Below are 16,372 nucleotides of genomic sequence, written 5' to 3' on the forward strand. Positions count from 1 at the left end.
GGTTAAACCTCTTGAAGCACTACATTTTTCCATGGAAAGTGCTTTGCATGGACAATAGCTAAACAAACCTACAAGAATGTATTAGGATTTTGTAATTGTTTTATTTCCCTTTTTACTGAAGAATAAAATACTAATATCTAGTTTATATTAATTCCACGTTTGAAAATCTATTTCAAGATAATTAACAAGAAATATATTGTTGAAAAAAAATCCAATGACGCTCAACGTTGGATGTTGAGTTCTGGATTAAACCTCTACATTTAGCTAAATTATGATATAATGGTGCATAGATTATTTCTTACTGCCAAGCTTGCAAAATTGTCTGTTTAAAATATTTATTTCTCAGTTAAACTTTTATTCAAGAACGGTAATAAATGCATGACGTAAAAATATCGTTTCTCATTTTTCATCTAAAAAAACACACACTCATTCCATAAGTATAAAAAAGTCATTTTCGAAAAGGAGTCAGGGGAAAAAAACCCCTATGAGATTAGTTGTTAGAATGTATTAAACTTCACATACATTGTATTTTCACCCTTTAATTTTCTACAATATATTCACAATATATATTTTCAAAGTCTTCATCGAAAACTATTCTTTGTGCTCTCCTTCCCTTTTGTCTGTATGTTCAGTCATTAGGGTCGTATATTGTATCTGTACAGCGAAGAAAAGGATTCTTACGTCAGTAAGAAAAGAATTCATGACAAAGACTCTAAAATTTTCTTTTCTTTGTCTCTATAAATATGCATCATTAAACTCCGGGGACCGTTCGATGCGAAACCCTGATTTATTCCATTCTAGAAAAACTTATTCTTCTACTGAAAGTTTTTTTAATGTTTTATTTTATTTTATTTTATTGAGCTTCTTTGCTTAAACATTGCTTCTTGCAGTAGGAAAAATATAATTTGGAGAAAGCTTATTACCAGCAAGTCAACCGAAAACAAAACGGATTATAAAGAGTATTTGCATATAAAAAGTGGAACTAGGTATTTTTTTATGGACAAGTGACTCAAGTCGTCATATGTTTTTAACCGGATATCGATTTTCTTTAGCTTTAAACATTTTTGCATGAGTTTTCGAAGTGATTCAAAGAGAAGAAGGTATAAAACGTTGAAAACATTTTAAAAAGTTTTCTGAAGTAGATGTAAATCACAAATAAAATGAAACTAAAGAAAATATATCCAAGTAGATTTGAAACACGTGTACTTGAATGACTGCATAAACTGTGGCAAAATTATTTTTAACGCGTCTTTTCTTAGTGACAGGCTTGGAGTCAATTACGAGAAAATGTAATCGATTACGATTAGGATTACGAGCCTGGAAAATAGGAGATTACAATTATAATCCCCGGCCAAAACGTAATTACGATTACAGAGAAGATTAGATTATGTAAAAAATGTAATTGATTACAATTATGATATGCCGATTACGATTTTGATTACGATTACAGACTCGTGGGGAACAAATACATACACACACCACACACATGTATATTTTTTTTTTGGTGTATTATTCTCATTGTTCATTTGTAGTAACAACGTCATAGTTGAAAAATTATAATTTTTCATTTACAAATATTATAGAGATGACCATCCTAGCTCGTCAGCTTCCGAGATCAAGATTCTCGCTCAGTGATCGGTTGTGACGTAGAAATGTCGCAAAGTAGTATTCTAATCTACTCGAACCTAGCCGCAAGCTAAGTTCGAGTAGATTAAAATGCTACTTTGCGACATTTCTACGTCACAACCGATCACGTGAGCGAAAATCTCGATCTCGCAAGCTGACGAGCTTGGAATGACCGCCCTGGTTCTATTTATCGTACGGGAACCCGGGGCTCGTGCCCTGGGCAGGAAAAGGAATTTTTTGAGGAGCAGAATTTTTTTCCATAATACAGTGAAACCTCGACTTTACATTTTCTGCCGGACTAGTGATAAAAGACGTACCAGGCGGGAAAACGTAAAATCGAGGGCGGGGCTAAAACTCTGTGTGTATTGTTTAAATATTGATCCCTGAACTTGTAAAAGAAATCTGTAATCTTTTTTTTTAAATTTTTAGACTTAATTTCCTTAAAAGCACGTTCTAGGGGAAGGTTGCCGTCAATGAACCGGTTCCATGACTAGACCGCGAAGATATTTCTTGTACCAGAGTTTGTGCAGACGCGTCATCAGTTTTAGTACCTCTCTTTGTCTGAAAACAGTCTACTGCAGAGTCTTCAAGTAGCTAAAATTATTTAATCATATTATTAATCGATCAGAGAAGGTTTCTGCCATTGTCTTACTAATTATTGAGATCTTAATTTAGCTATAACATGCTTTAAATATCACTGATCATCTAAACGTGAACATTGACTTATAAGAGTGCCTTTTCAAGTACAATTCCCCATACTTCATTTTAGATCATGATCCGTCATAGCAGTAACACTTATAAGAATATTCAAAATGATGCTGTTGCTATCATTGGACCACTAGGTGTTTCCATGAGTAGACCACCTGACAAAGTGTTTCATTCATAAGAAATCTCAAATATTGCTGTAACTTCAGCTCAATTACCTTTGAAAATTGCTCAATTGTTTTAAAAATGACAATGAAAAAAATAATCTCCGTAATTCATGAAAACTCTTATACTTTATTATAATTTCAAGACTAAATTTTAAATTTTTAATCAATTTTTTATAAAATTGATAAAAAATTTAGAATATAATAATACAGTTTCAAATACTTTTGCTGTTCCAAAAAATGCAAAAATTAGTAAATGGCCAAGGGACCAGTGAGAGCATGTAACGTGCAACAGTAGCTTACAGAATTGGTGGTATGGACCTTAACGAAGTCTGCCGATTATTCAATATAGAGTCATGAAAGCAACTTTAAACAGTCGCATGGAAGACAAAAACCGGTTTGTTGTTACCTTATTAAAAATTTAAGAGATAAGTCCTCCGAAATAGGAATATGATTAGTGAATCATTTATTGAAACTAGAGAAGAAGTTTTTGAAATTATACTTCCATAAACTTGTGCGAATTGGCCTTTCAAAAGGCCGAGAAAAATAACATGTCCCACAGATTTAATTAAGACAAAAAGTCTGTTACTATAGTCTCTGGTAGTTTGAAACTTAAGCTTCTGGTTTCAGTAATAAAATGGTCAAAAATGTTCTCTGACATTTTAGAGAGCATGTACCATCCTGCGTCAAACGAAAGTTTTCAAAATCGATTAAAAAAAATTCTCAACACTTCAAAAAAGGTTGGAAAGATATTAGCTAAAAACAGTGTTGCAACAGTGTGACAACTAAAAATCGGGGTCCCACTGCATCATTTTATTTTATATCATACCCACATACATAACCCTTTTAGAAGAAGAAAAAAACTTACTTTTAGTTCTTGATTTCGTATGTCTCAAATTGACATTCTCCAAAAATGTCAAAAGAAAAAAAAAGTGAATACAATCAAATGCATAAGAGCACTAGCACGCTTTATAAGAGTCTTGTGACTCCTGACCCACCCCACCTCGATTCTAAAAATCTAAGTGCGGAAGAACCTGAAAACACATGTGTTTGTACTCTTTTGATGTTGTTGTTTCAGAGACGGCAGCTTCGCTTCAGGGCTTTGCTTGTTTGCCTGTCACTGACAGATGAAAAAGAAAATTGATGATCAATCCTAAAATTCGAGGAGACATTCCTGCCAAAGGCACCTATGGCGGGATTGCAACCAAATAAGCTCGCTTATGACCCTCGTTTACAAACAGCCCTTAACAACCACTTAGACACTGACTAAAAAGCTTCATCTCTTCCATTTGCAGAGTCGCAACTTAAAAGTTGTCACTTTCAACAAGTCAGGATTACATGATTACAAGGGGAAATTAAGATTACTTAAATTTCGATTACAATTACGATTATGCAAGAAATACTTGTTAAAATTACGATTACAAGATTACGAACATCCTATTTCCAGATTATGATTACACAAAAATGTAATCGATTACTTGGATTACGATTACGTAATCGACGATTACTCCAAGCCTGCTTAGTGATATTATTTCTTCCATATCAGAGGGAAAAAGAAGTTATTCAAATGTTCACAACCTTTAGTTTAACGCTAAATTTTGCTCATAAGTATTCTTGAAGAAAGAGATATAATGTAAATAGCATGATTCCAAACTATAATTCGAATTTTGTAGTAACCTTTTCCCTACCAGGAAAACTTATAAAGTTGTAATTACAGAAACGCATCAAACGAAATCACTTCGCACTTCTAATAAACAATAGGAGGTGCTGCAGTTTCTGGAACATGGCTGTTGAAAGAGGTAAAACAAAGCCCCTTACACCTATGCAATCAGACACCTGCTTTGCCCGCGACAAATTGCAATCTTTCATATCTTTGACTGCTTCTTTAAACCACTGCAAGATGGCGTATCGAAGCTCTAGAAATGCGAATGTGGATAATCTGTTATAATTAATTAAATATTTTTACAATCGTTTCATAGGATTACCGTAAATAATTCGCCGATCATGCAACCAATTCATTCGTGTTTTTAATGCATGTTATATTTCAAAGTTCTTACCGGTAGCATGCAAATGGATAGCATTTTCAAAAATTCTTTTGCTCGAAAGTTCAATATTTAATTAAAAGTTATTTTGATGCGGGGTACTAAGTTGTCAACAAAAAATATACACGTTAATAAATGTGATAAGAAATGGACTGGAATGGGCAATTTTAAAATGGGGTCGTTTTCGAAATTTTAAACGTATTGTTTTCTGAAAGAGCATGCTTAAAAAACATAGAATCTGACCATTTTTACAAAGTTTAATATTAAAAAAAATATTTTAATCGGTGCGCAGATTCAATTTAATTATCAACGCTTTTGCACATGACATCACAAATGAAGAAATGCCATTCACTGATTCCATTAGCGCAATATTTAATTCGCATCTTTACTTTCATGTACTGGCAATGATTCGGTTGGTAGCAAGCGTAGAGCGCAATATTTAATTCATTTCTGAATTATCATACGTGGAAACGCGATAGACAGGCAAGCGTAAGCATTCAGTGCGCCAGTGGAATACGCATTAAAGTTCATCATTTGTGACGTCATAAAGACCACACCTTGTTTGAAAAATCGGACATTTTAAAAAATTAGTTAAAAATTAAACGTTTTGAAAATAGAAGATTTTCTTCACTCCATGTTATTTTTTTTACTCATTCTATCAACTTTAGTGACTAAAAGTAGTATTTTTGAATGGTGGAAGCAACCTCATTACGTCGCAGAAGGCTTGTTTCCATGAAGGTATTAAGTAAACAAAATGGCAGCAAAAAGTACCGTTGTTTACAGAAATTCTAATAAAACAAAAGACATTGTTTAGTTAAAACTAACTGAAAGAATACCTATCGTCTGAAAAACGCAGATATTTGAGATTTGCTGTTTTTTAATTATAATTTAAAAAATTTCGATTTCTATTAGAGCAAAACTTTTTCATTTTAGCAGAAAATGAAATTTGAACACTAAAAGTTTAAATTATGAAACTAATTTTATTAAAAACTTTTCTTCCTTTTTAAGCAAAATGTTTCTTTATTTTCACTGTAACTTTGATGGCACTGCATAAAAACTTTTAAATTATTTTTTTACCTCCGAAAAAGGCGTAAGCGAGGAATACAAATTTACAGAAACAGAGAAACATCTTTTTTTAAAATGCAGAATAAAACAAAATTTTACTCCAACAAATGCACCGTTGCATTCAAAATGCAAAATTATTACGCTTCGAGTAATTACATTCTCAAGAAAATATGATCAGTTCTTAGAACAAATCGCATTATTTAAGGAAGTATCTTCCTTAGTGAAATAGAAATGATCAGCGCTCCTAATTAATAGGTACCGATATAACGAGTAATTCAATAAAATATTCTCCAGCGTGACCTTCCAATCTTTTCGCCATTTTCTTCTAGCTTGCACATGAAGCAGAGCAGCGCGCATAAAACTTAATGAGACCCAGCATTTACAAGCATGGAATGCATCTGCAGCCGTTGGGTAATATACCTGTAATTTAATGAATCCGTATTTATGAGAACTGAAAAAAAAAAAAAAAAAAAGACTTTCGTTTGGAATATTAAAAAAATAAAAAGGAGTAGCTTAGATTCGAATAAACCGTTTTAATGATATGAATAATGGATAAAGTTGTATGATATTCGGATAAAAGGTTTGGTAATGAATGGAGCAGCCAAATTCGAATGCTTATTTTTGTTCACTTGAATTTTTGTTTCATGAACACCGACAATCTATTGTGTTTTTTTTTCTTGAGGAAATACATCGAAAAAAATGTAAGCTTTTGAAATAATCGTTGAACGGTGTCTTTGTGATTTAAAACACAATTCAAATCCTCTTAATGATTTCACACCGGTTGAGCCTTTGAATAAACTAATCAAAGGTTTTTTGCAAGTGAATGTTACATTTAAAAGTAAAAAGGGATTATTATTCTTTCTTCAAAGTTTCAGCTATAATAAAGAGTTATTTTTGCATGCATAGTGCAATTTTAACTTTTAAAAACAGACAAACGGGCATTATTTACGCAGCTTAACGAGAAAATAATTCATTTTTTTTCGAACGTGAATGATGTTCAAAAGTTCCTTTTTTACATAACATTTAATTCATTTTCTCTTACATTTTAGATATTCAGAACTCCTTTTTTTATTTTCAGTTGTTTCATACTCTTCTTTTCATATTAATGTTTGAAAAATAAACTTTCCCTGTACAACTATAATTTATAAAATAATTTTTGCGGAACGAATGATATTTATAAGCATCCACGAAGAAATTAGATATGCTATTCTATCAGCGAAATTTCTTTCGAAAAACTGTGGTTGAAAAAGATTTTAACGGGATGAAAATTATGATTCTTTGAAAAATGTATTTGAATAAAAATGTCGAATATCACAGCAAGTAATAGAAGTTGGTTTAATTTTAAATCAAAGCTAATGATGTTTTGGGAGGGCCTTTTTCTTACACTCGACAATGTACTTCATCTTTAGATCTAGTATTTTATTATTTTGATAATTTGAAAATAAGTTTATGGTTCAAGTTGAAAAAAACGTCAAAATTGTTAACGTTATGTCGAAACTATCTCAATGTATACAATTTTCAGTGTCTAAATTACTTATCAAAAAATACATAAATAAATAAATAAAATAAAAACAAATAGATTTTGAAACTAAAAAAATTTAAAACTCTGTTCTCAGGTCTATTATTAAGCCTATGAGGCAGTGAGAAGCAAAACGATGTAAGTGGAAGTTTTCAAGTTTTGAGTAACATGTGTTTAAGTGTTTAAAGATCACGTCCTAGGTAAGGCATTCATTGAAAAGTTTTTCTAAATCCTGCTGTACAGCAGTACCTACCCAAACTACTAATACTATCTCTTGCCTCATAACATAGGGGAGGCTCACCTACCATTTATACTGGTCATCTCCAAATTTTTGATTTTGCCACTTACATCCCTTTGCTTCTCATTGCCTTATATGTAACACTGAATACAAGTCTCTTTTAAAGAATAGATACACATACTCAATGTCCGACCAATTTTGGGAGGCTAAAAAAAACTGATGCAAATGCTACTACGTTGCTGACAAATTTTTTCAGACCAAGAGATAAAATATATTACGAATTTGATCTTTAATATAGTAGTGCATTTTCGATTTTACTGTTGCTTTCAAAATTCTAAGTGAACTAATGTTTCACACTTATAAAAACTGAGATTTTTCAATTGTCAACACTTTCTAGTTTTCTCATATACGAAGTTTAAATAACATAAGCCTATGTTATTTAAATTAATATAATAATTGCCTACAATTTTTTCCTGGTGCCTAAGACTTTGCAATTTTTTTCAGACACTGCATTACAGTAAATTTGAAGATCTAACAGTTCACTGGTCAATGCTGTCGGTGAAAGGTAAAGAGCAGCATTTGCAGAAATGAATTTTTGAGATACTTAAAGCAATGCGTTTTGAATTTTAAACTAACAGCTGGGAAAGGTTGGGATTTGACGTTTTTTTAGTGCTTCTATCTTCAGCGGAAACCAAATAAGTAAGCTTGTACACAGTAAAGCTGAAGTACAATAGATGATTTAAAAAACAAGCTGATTTGTGTGCACCACATGACTTCCTTTTACGCCAATTTAATGATAATAGTGCCTTGGAGTAAGCACTTTAAATAAGAAACACTTAAAATGTTTTAAACTTATTTCAACTTTCTAGGACATACCGTTTTTGAGTTATGCGAGGTCTATACGCACATACACACATAGGAGAGACCGGGGCTAGTATGCGAAGGGGTAAGTGAGCGAATGTTATATAATTTTCTCGTTTTTGGTTTGACTGCTCTGAGTGAGGTGTCACGTAACCACGGAGATACCTTGCTACTGTCAGTGTATTTTCAGTAAAATCGGCCAAATCAAACGTGTTGCACGAGAGAAAGTTGTTTTTTTTTCAGTGTTAAGTAGTTTTTTTCATCCTTAATTATTTTCTTATAAAACAAGTAATAGTAGAGTAATTGACCAAAACTTAGTAATATTGAATAGCCCATGCTTCTACGCAACAAATGACGTTTTATTCGGATTATTTTATGAAACCAGTTTTAAACCAGTGTAACTTGATTTCAGAATGGCGAGTTGGGGCTAGTTGGAGAACTTTTTTCGGGTTAAGTGAGCGAATTCGTATATTTGCCCCAAGTTAAGTTTTTAGAGTCAAAACATTAAGCAATTAAAATTTAAATTCTATTACACTATTCTTGAGCTTATTATTTCTTATACACATACTTAAACGAATACCAACATGCGTGCTCTTCTTTCCGGAAATGAGAAAATACAAGAGAAAAAACAACAACGGGAAAACCGCAGCAGATGTAATGCTGCATTTATGGTGCATTCCCTAGTGGGTAGATGACAGTTGAAATGTTTCCAGATTTTTTAAAGGATTTTGCTAAAAACACTAGATGTTTAAAGAAAAACCTCTGATTCTTTTATTAGACATTTAAGACTCTCACGCCAATAGAACGGCTTGATTTTTGTAAGGAAACCACTACACACTACTAAAAATAATAGTAACACAATTCTCTTTCCCACCACATTGCAGTCATAAATTGCTGCCCTTTGATAAGAATTTACATGGCCCATTGAAAAATGTTAATTCCGCTTGTGATTCTTGAATGATGAGTAATCCAGGAAAGCCAATGACGATTTACGACGTACCAACGGTGGTAACAGTTGCTTTTCCACAAGAAGCAAGCCCCATAAATATTATGAATGGTTTCAAAAGAACTGGTGTGTTTCTCTGCAATTCAAATATTTTTCAGAACTGTGACTTCATGCCAAGTTATATCACTGATCGGCCAGGCTCCCAATCTCTTGGATCTATAAGTAAATCTGTTTGTCCCAGCAGCACCAATATTGGAAGGAAGTAATAAAACTGGATGCACCTGTCCTAGAGCAGATTCAGTTGCTACTTTATTACAAAATTCAGATTTAGAGTTTCTTGCGCTATGTCTCAGCTATACCCACCTGCGTCTCTGAGCAGTACTTCAGATCATGTACGACCTTATCCTAAAGCTTGAGAGAGTCAGATCAAACAGAGTGGAAACGAAACAGGTCTACAGCAATACTTTTTAATACTCCAGTCAAAAAGGCTCTTCAGGAAGAAAGAATCTTAGCAGAAAAACGCAAATCATCACAAAAAGTCCCCAAAACATACAAGAAATCTCTGAATCCAAGAAAAAAGCAATGTGACCCCAAAAGAAACATAAAAAAAGAAGAACGGAGGCAAATAAAATAGTTCATTTCAAATAATGTTTGCATTTTTCAGCATTTACTTTTAAAATCAGTTAAACCTTTTACTTCGAGTAACATACCTATTTTAAAGCAATGACAATACTAATTTCGCTATTTTTCGTTCATTGGTAAGTTTTATTTACTTATTTAAAGCATCATTGAGGCTTTATGTGAAATTTTCTGTGTCTATTATGAGTTTTTCTCAATTCGCTAACTTACCTCATACGACTCGCCAACTTACCCCGTGACGGGGCAGGTGTACGAACTCTGCGAAGGTTCACAAAAAATTATGTTAAAAATAGACAAAGCATAGTACTGCCAAAACTAAGAAAACACTTTATTGCTGATACCATACAGATTATCCAAGCAATAAATGAAAAATTTTCTACTTTATTTACAACCTTTAAAAAAATAAAGTTCAAAAAGTTCACCAACTATCCCCGGTTTCCGCTCATACGCACATACGGACGTCACGAGAAAACTCGTTGTAATTATTTCGGGGATCGTCAAAATGGATATTTCGGGCGTCTATACGTTCTTAGGCACATAACCACGTGTGGTCGGGTTGGAAAAAAAAATAATTTGGGGGCGAGCAAAATGGAAATTAAGGCCGATTTTTGGTTAAGATTTTTTAGCGAATACAATACTTCCTTCACTTCATAAAAGGAAATAAAAATTTGCAGATACTGCACTTTACCTTCCCACGGCATCGAAATTCATAAGACTTCAATAGCTTTTCTAAACATTAATTTATACTTCGTTTTCATTACTGTCCATAAACAGAAAATGCAAACCACACTCTCTGTCACAGGGAGAAATATTTCCTCTCTAAAATTCTGTCTTAAACCAATGAAATTGTAGTTGACTGTGCAATTCGATTTTTTATTCAGGGTGTGAAATATTATACATTAAAACTCCCTTTAGATGAAATAAAATACACTTATAAAGCAATAATATTATAAAAAGAAATAAATTTCTAAATATGAAAAACTAAATATGATATATTACACAGACTTTAAGTAAAATGGTGATGTTTCGTGCCTTAATAAACCTGACGATCTGAACTATAGTGGTTGGTAAACTGCGGAAATTTTAAAGCATGTTTAAACTAGAAATGTTTGATTAAACAAAAATCTTTTAGACGATTCTCATTAAATACGAAACTTTATTTGGATCCTTTCAAAAAATCTGGGTAAAATGTAAAAACCTCAAAAATTTCTTTGATATTCTTTTCAGTTCCTTATTCAGAAAAAATTAAATGTTTTTAATCCATCCATTTCTGTGCATTCATAAAACGTTGATTTATAAAATTATTTCAAGCTAAAACCTTTAGAAATCTGAATACACAAATTAATGTTTGAAAGTCCAAGATGAATTGAATTCAGAAACCATTAGGAAAAACAGCTGAACATTGAATCAAAAAAGCGGGTAGTTCTCATTTGAGCAATAAATAAAAAAGTTGAAATCTGAGCTAGCAATCCTTTTACGCAAAGGAAAACATAAACTCATAAGAAATAGAATTCTAAAGTTAATATCTTCGGCAGCGATGCAATTTCGCCATTTTCCCATCTCTTAATTACAACATGCCTTTTTTGGAGCAAAGCTGCGGCCTTTTCTTTATTAATTAAAAGAGGAAAATCCTATTAATTATAAGAAAACTGAAAGAAAATGCACAACTTCTTTCAAGAAAAAGAAGGTTTCACATGCAGTAGAAAGAGCAAAAAATTAAAAAATACTCACGAATTTCATTGAAATAGAATGGAAATTCCCCGGGTATTGAACAGTTGAGGCGAGCTTTGAGAAAAGATGCCCAGTTTTTGCTCAAGATGTTTTTTCCACCGGTGTCTTTCTATAAGGGATAGAAGTATTAAGCATTATGCATCAAATGTAAAGGACATATACAAAGAATTTTGCTTTCTTTTAAGGGTGAGATAAAATGAAAAAGTTTTCTTCTGGAGCTTGTTTGTTCATTGGAAAAATTACCATTTCACACAGCTTTATACATCACTCATTTGCTGAAATTATGTCAGAACTTAAAACTGCAAACAGCTTTAATGGGATATTCTAGTATAGAGGCTTGATTTTAAGGTAATTTTACGGGCACAATAAAAAACTGAAGCTATTTTTACTATCCATTTTTATCAGTTTTTGTATTGATATTTTAAAAGTATAAAAATGCATAATATATGAAAAAAAAAAAAAAATCAAAATCAAAATTGAAGTTTGTGGCGGGTGGCAATGTGGGAACTCTAAAAAAAGGGTTGACACAATTCCAGTCCTTCAGGTGATCTGAAGCATAAAGTTAAGATTAATTCTTATTAAACAAGGAAGTAGAATTGTTTAGACATAGCCAATTTAAAAAAAAAGTTAATTTTTTGGCTCTGTTTTTGAATTTTGGAATTTTTTTTAAATAAAAAAATTACAATAACCCCTACGTGGCGACAATTTGATAGTACTAAGAAGGTCTGTACCAAATTTCAAGTAAATTGGTGCATTAGAACTTAAGATCTCTTCAACCGTATGGAAAAAAAAAAGAAAGAAAGAAAAAAAACTAGTTTCTAGCAAAACGCGTTTAAACTTTGCAGTCTTATTTCAGCAAAAGAGTTTATGTTAACAAAATTAACTGCAACTCCAAAAATAATTTGAACTTTAATAAACATTCTTTTAAACTTATTTTTAAAGGTTTAAACTTTGAGAATATGAAGGGGATAAAATCGATTTTTTTGAATTTCTAGACTAGAAAACCCCCTTAATGCAATTGCCATTCCGAACAGTTTTATACATCGCTCATTTGCTAAAATAATGTCAGAATTTTAAAAACTTCAATTTTTTCAATGCAACTACTGTTCCATACAACTTTATACATCATTCATTTGCAGAAAAAATCTCAGAACTTAAAAACTTTAACAGCTTTAATGCAACTACCATTCCATGCAGCTTTATATCCCACTCAATTACTGAAATAGTATCAGAACTTAAAAACTTCGAATAGCTTTAGTGCAATTAACATTCGAACAGTTTTATACATCACTCATTTACTAAAATATTGATAGAACTTAAAATTTCAAAATCTTTAGGACGATTATTTAAAAATACCAACACTTTGTCCATCCATTTATACTTTCTTATACATCTAAAACGTACAGAATAAAAAATTGGATTCATTAAAAAAATTCGAATTTCGACGGATTTACGCGTTTTCTAAGGAGTGTTGAATCCATTTTAACCATTTTTGGCAACAGTGTCAGGATATGTATGCACAAATGTGAATAATTCTCATATGACTGCTCTATTTCAAAACACACTGAATAAATTGAAGTTGATTAGATTGAAGTTGATTTTACTCAAGGGGTATTTTTTAAGTCGCCTTAAAAAAAATAATAATAATAAAAAATCCAAATATGACTGCATTTTTGTCTCCAACCATTAACATTTCAGGTACGCAAAAGACTGACAGATAACTTTGAAACAAAAGCATTTTACGTAAATAACAAATTGATTAAAAATTCATGCCATCGACAACTAAAATGTTCTTAATATATATTTAAAGCAGAAAAAGCGTTCCTTTTTACTCGAAAAAACCCCCATAAAAAAACGAGGAGAAAGCCTTTAACTAATTTATAAAAGTCTTAACGTAGCGCAGTTGAAAATTAAATCATAAGCACATTAAAGGAAAAAACATTATCGAGCAGCTTTTTCTAAAAAGGAAAGCTTCTTTCTAAACCGTTTAAATTCTTTTACGCATCATATTAAGTATCTACTTTCAATGAAAAAAAAAAGTTTTATTAATGCAAACTTCTGAAAATAAAAGACGAGTTAAAAACTCTTGCAGTAAAAGGCAAGCGACCATATACGCGCATTACATCTATGATAGTTTTTAGAAGAATTACTTTCAAACTACATTATAGGTAAAAGGTATTTAATGAATCTTTTCCCTCGGCATCTTTTTTATATTTTAACAATTTTTTCTTCAATCTTATGTTGGATATAACGATTAATTATCTCCTAGGTTGTAGTATTTTTCCCCTATTATTTTAAACCTCACGGCAAAACGAATACATACATACACATACATTCATCTTAGTCGGTACTTTATAATAAGGGAGATGCGTAGTGGAATTAATAATTACCTCCAGGAAGTAACACAATTTCTGATATGCTCAAATTTTAAAAGGTTTTGCATTAAAAACTTTAAGCGCTGCTTAAACATAAGAGAACCTAGATTAAAATTGGAAATGATACCTTTGATCATTAATTATAGTAGTGAATTGTTATCAGAAAAGTAAACTCAATCATCCACACATTTTGCCTTTGAAAAAAAATGAAGACTAGATCTCTCCAGGTATAGTGAAGGAGTTAAAAAAATACAACCTTCTTTGTCATTAATTATGATGTGTACCCTTGATCATTAAGTTGCCAGGTATGCTGAAGGAGTGGAAAAATATATAGCCTCTTTGGTCATTAACTATGGTGGTGAACTGTTTTCAGAAAATTAAACTCAATTATCAACAGTCTTATGTATTACTTTTGAGGGGGAAAATGAAGCATGTAGCCAGGTATGTTGAAGGAATTAAAAAAATATAACATGTACTAATAAACATGTAAATGTAACATACTGATACAAAATGTAAATATAACATACTGATCAGTATTATCAGCATGAGGTGAACTTCGAGTTTATTTTTAATAACAATTTTCAATTCCAAAAAGGTGTTGGTTCTATGTGTCATGTGCACATGTACATTATTAACTACTAAGTAGTTATACGACTACTAAGTCGTAAGTCACCACCCTTTAGAATGGACTTAGGCAGAACTAGATGCAATATACCGACAGCCGGGTTATGACATCCAGAGACTGCAATTGTCGATATACATGGTGCGATCCAAAAGTAATGATCCTTCGCTTAAAAAGACAAGATTCATTGAGCTGATCAGTACAATTGCCTAATAGTCTTAAAAATAAGCACCTTCTGCAACACTGTACTTCTGTAGGTGGCATTGCCATGACTCAAAGGCATTCCTGAAGTCCTGTTTCGAGATATCTGCAAGGGCTGCCTTGACATGTGCTTGGATGTTCTCGATGGAGTCGAAACCTTTCCTTTTCAGCACTGATTTTAATAGTGGAAACAAGAAGAAGTCAGGAGGTCACAAGCTCGGACTGTAGGAAGGCTAGGGCAACACGGGAGCATTGACTCGGACCTTCTTCAGTCAGAACTTTCGGCACAAGTTTCGCGCAGACTTTCCGCATGTGCAACTTCTCCGTAACAATGAGTTGCACCGTTGTTTCCGATAAGTCCAGGGCTTTTACTACTTGGCAGAGACTCAAACACCAATCCGTGTCTAAAAATTGACACACTCGTTGTACATTTACGTCACTACGGGCAGAGGACGGACGTCCAGACTGGGGTTCGTTAGTCACCACTTCCCGGCCTTACGAAAGGCCTCGTGCGACTTTTCTACTAGCGAATAGGACAGACACTCAGTTCCACACGCCTGTTGAAGCATTGCGTACGTTTGAGAAGGAAATCGGAAGCAAAATATGATCTTTTTGTGTTGCTCTGACGAACTTTCGATATCGTCGTGTAACGCACCACCGTATAGGAGTTACTGTTAAAGATGATGGTACCGCTCCGAAATCTGGGAGGCAATCAACCTGCGTTGCGCTGTAAAGTCAACAAATCCCTCCACTATCGCTGTCAAGCGGAGCGAGCTGCAGGGTGTGCATGCGTCAGTATAACGTGAGGCTCATTGCTTTTGGATCATACCGTGTATTGCATGGTAGTTTGGCCTTCTTAGTCCTGGCATTAGGGTGGTAACTTACTGCTTTATCCCCAAGCTTTGCATTCAGTTGACCAGTTGAACAGCACCATTGCTGCAGACTTTAGAGCGGGAATTAGTAAATGGAGGAAGTAAGTCCAATCATTGGCTTAACAAAAGCTGCAACAAAGACCCCAAATCAAGCGAACCAACAACGGCGAATGGTTGACACGTTTTAAGTTAAACTAGCGAAAGAAACCTGATTTCTTCCAATGCTTTCCTTTAAATCTGTCACGTGACTCGAGTTCTTTGCTTCACGAATGAAAGTCTTCACTCCCTCCATTTTATCTCTTCTCAATGCTGCAGACTCTCGCTGGTGTGCTAAATTAGTTTTAGCTACCAGTTTGCTGGCCCTCTCAGCTTCAACGAGATGACATCTGCCTACAGCTCGATTATTGACTATTTCAGATCAATGAATTCATAACAAGGACGAAACTTGCAGTCTCTGTATGTTATAACCAAGCTATCGGTACGTTGCATGATTATTACTCTTAAAAATACTTCAACTGTCAGAAAAGTATGGATGAAACTTACTTTACACACTCGTGCAACTCGGGAATAGATGCTTTTTCCGCAGTTGATGTACTCAACTGCACTTTCTCGGAAGAAGAAATACACATGCTCGCCGATGTCATACGAACCGACAAAATTAGGCTCTGAAATAGAAAAAAATAAAGGTGTGTTAGAGGCAACTAGAAAGTTACTAAGCATTTTCAATGCAGATTAGAGATATCGTTGAGCACTGTTTTTTTTTTCT

At 33.1% G+C, this 16,372-nt stretch overlaps 1 protein-coding gene across 2 annotated transcripts in view; it reads right to left on the minus strand.

Annotated features, from left to right (window-relative positions):
* The window catches only part of LOC129229540 (semaphorin-2A-like), a 652,526-nt gene that overhangs the window by 40,655 nt on the left and 595,499 nt on the right, over window positions 1–16,372 (minus strand). For both annotated transcript variants that reach the window (XM_054863862.1, XM_054863863.1), the window contains exons 8-9: window positions 16,150–16,271; window positions 11,537–11,645 (exon numbers count right to left, since the gene is read on the minus strand). In XM_054863862.1, coding sequence (XP_054719837.1) covers window positions 11,537–11,645; window positions 16,150–16,271 — 231 coding nt within the window. The remainder of the gene's footprint in view (window positions 1–11,536; window positions 11,646–16,149; window positions 16,272–16,372) is intronic.

This window comes from Uloborus diversus, chromosome 9, assembly GCF_026930045.1.
Source record: "Uloborus diversus isolate 005 chromosome 9, Udiv.v.3.1, whole genome shotgun sequence".
Lineage (NCBI taxonomy): Eukaryota > Metazoa > Arthropoda > Arachnida > Araneae > Uloboridae > Uloborus > Uloborus diversus.